Raw genomic sequence first — 6,432 nt, forward strand, 5'->3', positions numbered from 1 at the left:
AAATTCAAATAGAATAGGGATTCAGCCACAAGAGATTTTTTTGCCTTTTGTCTCCGATGGCTACCCGAATGAAGAAATCAAGGACGAATACCAAGAAGTACAGAAAAGTGGATTTGTTTAGATGACCCTTCTCTGTCTTTCTGTGTATATATAACTACTTTGTCTTTCTTCATACAGATGCTCCAATACGAGTTGTGCCTCATCGGTCTCCTCCCAAAGGCTAGGGTGGTGGGCAGCCCTGTAGCCTGGTCTTTCCCATTCCATCACATCTTCCAGAACGGAATCAGTGATTTCATGAACAACCTCCGAAGACGGATGATGCCCGTCAAAGGATAATAGGGTTCCGACAAAAGAATATATCTACCCTTGAAAGGACAAGGAAAAGAGTCTTTCGACTTCCCGGAAATCCTCTATGAATTGGTTGTACTCTTGTTCCGATGAGGCGCTTTCAAAGAGCTGTCCATCCCTATTTGCCCCTGATCCCCCCGTGCCGTGGTCCCACTGCAGGTAGCCACCCGTCTTGCTTGTTGCAGCTTTTCGTCCGTCCATAATAGCAAACTCGCCTTTGTTTGCTCTCCGCATCGTCAGAGCGCCCCGCCCCGGGACGTTGGCTGCTGTGTACGAAGATTGAGCTAGGCCGGCACTTGTTCCATCCAGCCCAGCCCGAAGTCGTACAATTATTGTTCAATCCAGCAAGTGAGCGGAGCCCTGACCTACGGATTGAGCCATACTAGCGCACAAGCCCCAAGTAGTAATAGGCGCCGTAGGCTCTCTGTAGTAAAGGGGCGGAGCACAAAGTAGTAATAGGCGCCGTAGGCTCTATTGCGTAAAGGGGCGGAGCACAAAGTAGTAATAGGCGGTCTTTAGGCCCCTGCTGTTGCTGCAGCGCACACGCCCCCAAGCCTACAATTGCAATAGGTGCTTCAGCCCTATTGTGCCCTATTGTTATAAGCGTCCAAGGTAGCATGCTTCAAGCTCTATTGCTATAAGGGGCGTGTGCGAAGTGCGGTGCCCGCGTAAAGGGGCGTGTGCGCTGCAGAGGCACTCTTGCTATCAGGTACTGAAAGCCCCTGTACGCGTGCTTCTCGCTCTATTGCTATAAGGGGCGTGTGCGGGGCCTAAAGGCCCCCTATTGCAATTGTAGGCTTGGGGCTTGTGCGCTAGAAGCTCGCTGGCTTCAAAGCCGTATCTTGCTGGCTGCTGAAAAGCCGTTGCGCGCTAGCTAGCTAGCGCTCACGCCCAAGGTAGCAAGAGGGGAACTTTATTCGCCCTAGGGCACTGCAGCCCGCGGGCACTTGCAGTTTTTCAGCTCCCCCCTAGCTTGGCTTGGTATTTGACTACTCGACCGATCGACTCAAACAAATTCTTATTGGAAAAGGTCGATCGATGAGTTGTTTCTTCTCCCGCAGTCTCTTTCATCGCAACGATTCTTCCCCGTTCAAGAAGAACAGTTTTCGTGATCGAATTACGAAATAGATATACAAACTGTATAGGATCATTCGCTGGAATGGGATAAGTGATTCTTTTATAGGATCCCAATGGGATATTAGAATCCACTGAAGATGCAATAGGTATTTGTGATCGATCCGCCTCAAGTATGACCGAGGACTTTCTATCTGCATCCATAATAACTACACAATCTGGTTGTTGGTTCGACCCGAAATTTCTCTTCTTGTTTCTCGAACGGATTTTTTTCGGACTTGAACAATTGGTCAAAAAACCCCCGATCCTCCATTGAGAATCATTGATACAGCCGATTTTCGTCGCCATTTGTTCCATTATCTCATCGAATAACGAATTGGTATTTACAAAGAAGGAACGGCCTTTTTGACGAATGGGAGATCCTATAAAATGACAAGCGTTTCGTAAACTTATCAGTGTTTTGTCTGAATCGAGAATAGCAATTCCATTTCTGGAACCACAGATATAGACTTTGAAATGGTGAGCAGCTACCCGACGGCCTAGATGTGCGTTCGTACTAAGTAATTTTTGAATCACAATAGAATGGATTGTCATTTTCTTTTTTCGTTTCTCGAGTTGGCTCAGGTGGTTAGTTTAGTAGAGAAGAGAATAGGTTCGCCGAGTAAGAATTAAAAAACGATGCTTCCTTGGCCGTGTGAGACATGGATTAGTATTATGTTCTTATTCCATGTGATCTGAATAAAACAGATCCCAATCACTCCTGGCCTTGCGGAAGGAGTGAAAGTACCTGCTAGCAGCACCCTTCCTTTGCGGATCCTCTAGGATTGCTTGGAGGGTGGGAATTGTATATTCTCCATCCTTACCAGGATTACGAACGAACTTCGCTCCTTCCTTAAGCCAGAAGCGACTTCCGTCCAGGTCTTCCATTTTTCTGAGGATGAGCTTTTTTAAATGATATGTCTCCGTCGCCAGCCTAAGAAAATCAGGTTTGGCGGGCGCCCCCCAAAAGACCATTAAGCGCTTCGCAACGCAATATCGAGGATCGCTTCTTTCTTCGCTTTCTGCTTGCCGCCTTGGCGACTCAAAGTCATCAAAGCAAGGCTGCTCGGGATGGGGCCCCCCTGCAGGAATAGCCCCCTCCCCTGCAGGGATATTGAGATCTATTTCCCCCCGAGGGAAAGGTCTGGAGCTCGATGAGCCCGCATCCAATCCTCCTCCTCTTCCATCTCCCCCCATAACATGGTCTGTCGGGGGAAAATGGAGATCGACTCGCGAGGGAGGACCGAAAGAACCGCCTTCGAATCCTCCTGTTAGAAGGAGAATGAGTAGGCGGAAAAAGAGCAGAAGCTTACCACTCCAACTCGCTCTGGCAGCAAAGAAGCGAGTCAGATAATGGGCCAGCAAGATACGGCTTTTTGGCCGTATCGCGCTAGGCGCTCACGAGCAAGCCCCAGCTGAAAAAGAAGCCGTAGCGCCCAAAATAGGCCTCCTCTTACTACAAGGTGCGTAGCCCCTTGTAGTAAGAGAGCCGTAGGCGCCTCTTACTACAAGGGGCTTGTGCGCAAGCAAGCTCAAGCCGCGAAAGCCAGCGAGCGAGAAAAGCGAAGCGAGCCAGAAAGCGCACAAGCCTTAGGGCACTTGCTGCCATACGCACACGCCCGCGAGCTAAGCGCACACGCCCGCGGGCGTGTGCGAAGTTGGCGTGTGCCTTGCCCAAATTGCTACAAGGCGCTTCAAGCCCTATTGTGTAAAGGGGCTCGCACGGCTACTATTGCTACTTGACTTTGGGCGTGTGCGAAGCGGGCGTGTGCGAAAGCTCCCCTATGGAGTCAAGCTGGCTCGCTTCGCTGCTTCGCTCGCAGGCTTTCGCGCTTTGAGCGAGCGCATCCGCGCTCCGCTCACTGGGTTCAAAACCAAAAACGGTCGGTATAGCAATTGAAAGCCGAGTGCTATCAACGCCATTAGACGATGATAAAATGACATTCAAAAAAGAATAAGAATAGGCGGATCATACGTATGGCAATTCTCAAATATCTATAGCGCAAATACAGAAAAAAAAACTCCAAATCCAACCATACTATTATACGATCCGGAGATCTAAGCAAGGTTGCCTTAGATTGAATCAAACCTACAGTAGTAGTAGTAGATCGCAAAGAAGTACTTTTTTTGGTCAATTTACCAGACCCCAAGGGACAGCGCTTGCTCATCCAATCAAGAACCCATTCGCCACCTTGACGGGAAGTCCCATGCGTCCGTGCACGAGCACCTTCTATCTTCTCTTACCATGAGATCTTCACACTTTTTTTTGGCTGTAAGTCGTTTCCAAATTTCTAGCATTGTTATCACCATAGTTAGTTTGGCTTAGATCGATCACGTTCAAAGTACAAAACCGATTTGGTCGTTGACTTGGCACGTGTGACTAAGCTGCACAAGTTTGACTCCCTTATTATATTAGTAGGAGCAACTTTGAATGTGCATATATATACCGAGAAGAAAAAGGTAATGTAGTTGTCTAGCGAAGGTCTATCTATCTCACGAGTTCTAAAAAGACTAGTAACAAAAGACTTTTGTCTTAAGAGGTGTGTGAATGGTCGTCAAACCCCCTCAAGGTGGGCCATGTCTCTCGAAAGAAGGTGTCCCCCCCTTATCTCAATACATGTAGTCCGGCTCCATTCTAGTTATTATGAAAAGCATTTTTTAATATAATATAAATGTCTTATTTATTATATTATATAATTTAGATTTTTGGCTAAACGGAAGATGTAACCGACGACGGAATTCCGTCGTCTTTTTTTAGTCTTTGTTAAAGCCTGTCCGTGCCTTCCGTACCACTTCCTGTGTGAGTTTTTTAACAAAGTGAACAACACACACTTGTTCCCGTCTAAACAATGTTTAGTTCCCACCATTGTTCCGAAACCAACCGTTCTTTCTTATTTCATCCACCTCTATCCGAGATCTTTTTCCGTTATTCTATTCGTCGTAAACACACTTAATTTCCCGAGTTATTAGCATGAATTACCCCCTTTAAGACTCCTCAATCATTCTTCGTAACCCTTCATTAAGAGATGTGACCACCCGCATGCGTCGTATCCTTTCGCACGTGCGACGCCGATTCTATCTTATGACGAGAGATGCTTCTATTCTAAAGCATCTTTTTGAATTGAAAGAGAAGACGAGCTGTTTCCTGGTAAACGAGTTGCAAGAAGGAAGAGACCTTTTTTAGGAGGAAATTTCTCTTTCTTGGCAATTCTATCATGGCACCGAGGAATAGAGCTAGGACTACCTCCTCGACGCCTATCCGAGAGCGAATATCCTTTGATTTTTCCCTTCCTATGTTTATCTGAAGACGATGTGGCAAGAGGTTCAGTCCGAAGAATTGGAGCAGACTCTGCTCCAGGCTAAGATATTTCAGTGCGTCGAATTTCCGGAAGTGCAACAAGACATTCTGGAATCTTGCAGTCGAAGCGAAAAACTTATGACCGGAACAGGTTATCAAAAATGCTAAGGAGGCGTACGATCAGGATGATTTTCTTAACTCCGGCCGACTTGATGTCACAGCACTACCGAATAAAGGATTGGAAGTTCCTAAGAAGAAGAAATTAGGCCGCAGTGCATTTCTTCAGTCTATGTATGAAGAAGCCTATCAGGAATTGGAAGAGATGCCGTCACGACAGTATAGTGCCGAGCACGGTTTTTTTTTGAACTATAACAAAGCCGGATGGGATTAGTTCTCCTGAAAGACTCTCCGATTCCTCTCAAGCCACACCCCCAACATACAACTATGTGGGAATGCCATCCTCCATATAAGCTGCAGACGGGGGTTGAGGAACCTCCTTTTCCCCCACCTGAGAGCGACCTCTTCAATTCGACCTCGATGCCTCCCCATTCCAATCCATTCCTTCCCCCCCAGCTTCAAAAGAAGGCGGTTGACAAAGCCCTTCAGTTGCAGTAGCAGTGCCCCCCTCTTTCTATTTTGGGCCCAAAGGGCACAAAGTAGGAATAGTGGCACCCGCGCTTCGCTCGCTGGCGTTCGCGCTTGAAAGCTCGCTTCGCTGCTTCGCTCGCAGGCTTTCGCGGCTTGAGCAAGCGCTCAAGCCCGCTTCGCACAATCAAGCGCACAAGCCCAAAGTAGCAATAGGCGCTTTATAAGCTCTATTGCGTAAAGGGGCTACGCCCAAAGTAGCAATAGGCGCTTCAAGCTCTATTGCGACTTTGGGCTTGTGCGCTAGCTAGCGAGTGCCCGCGTAAAGGGGCTTGAGTAAGCTCTGTGCGTGTGCAGCAGTAGCTCGCTGTGCTACCAACCCCCTCTCTAAATAATTGCCATGATTCAGCTAGCGCATCTCCGTGAGAATGTGCGGGGTCTCAACAAGCCTGCCACACGGAAATCTTGGACTTTATTGCAATGTATAAAGTTTCTGTTCTTTTTTTTTTAGACTACTGTGAAAAAGCCGAATGCTTCTCGTATTGCCGCTCAAATGGGCGGAGTATCAGAAAGAGTTTGAAATTATGACCATGCGATTGGGGGCAGAATATGGGTTCTATTCCACCCAAAGTTTGTGTCTGTGCGCGAACTTTTTTCGGCTCGGCAGATAATTCATTGTGAAGGAGAATGGCTGGGTACTCGTGAGAAGTTTCTTTTTTCTGCTTGCTGTTTAGTGCTATCGACCGAAGGGAATTGTGGCAGCAAATTTGGTCGATTTCTATTCTATTAGGGTGGATGCTCCTTGGATCGTCATGGGGGATTGAAATCTACTTTTTAATCACCATTCAAAGGTGGGTGGAGAAAGGGTGGCTTCGGGAATGATGGATGAATTTAGTGCTTGTGTGGATAGTGCTGGTCTCTTTGATTTGAAATGGTCGGGATTGTCTTCCTGGAACAACAAATCCGAAGGTGAGAAAAGCATAATGATTTAGCGCGCCTACCCTATGGTGAATATTGAGTGGATTCAAAAGTTCAACAGCTCGGAAGCTTCTTTCTTGAATCCGGGGATTTCGGACCACTCCCCTATC

The 6,432-nt window shown here is 47.3% G+C and overlaps 1 protein-coding gene across 1 annotated transcript; it reads right to left on the reverse strand.

Annotated features, from left to right (window-relative positions):
• Positions 1–7: 7 nt before the first annotated feature.
• LOC137961202 (small ribosomal subunit protein uS2m-like) lies at positions 8–4,723 on the reverse strand. The gene is given in 2 exon segments (XM_068808356.1): positions 8–1,410; positions 1,413–4,723. Coding segments are annotated over 2 exon segments (648 nt in total). The 5' UTR covers positions 2,017–4,723; the 3' UTR covers positions 8–1,366.
• Positions 4,724–6,432: the final 1,709 nt, after the last annotated feature.

The sequence above is a fragment of the Aristolochia californica genome, unplaced genomic scaffold (assembly GCF_029961685.1).
Source record: "Aristolochia californica isolate CCGP_79_NKW_82.1479 unplaced genomic scaffold, dmAriCali1.0.hap1 SCAF_321, whole genome shotgun sequence".
Classification (NCBI taxonomy): domain Eukaryota; kingdom Viridiplantae; phylum Streptophyta; class Magnoliopsida; order Piperales; family Aristolochiaceae; genus Aristolochia; species Aristolochia californica.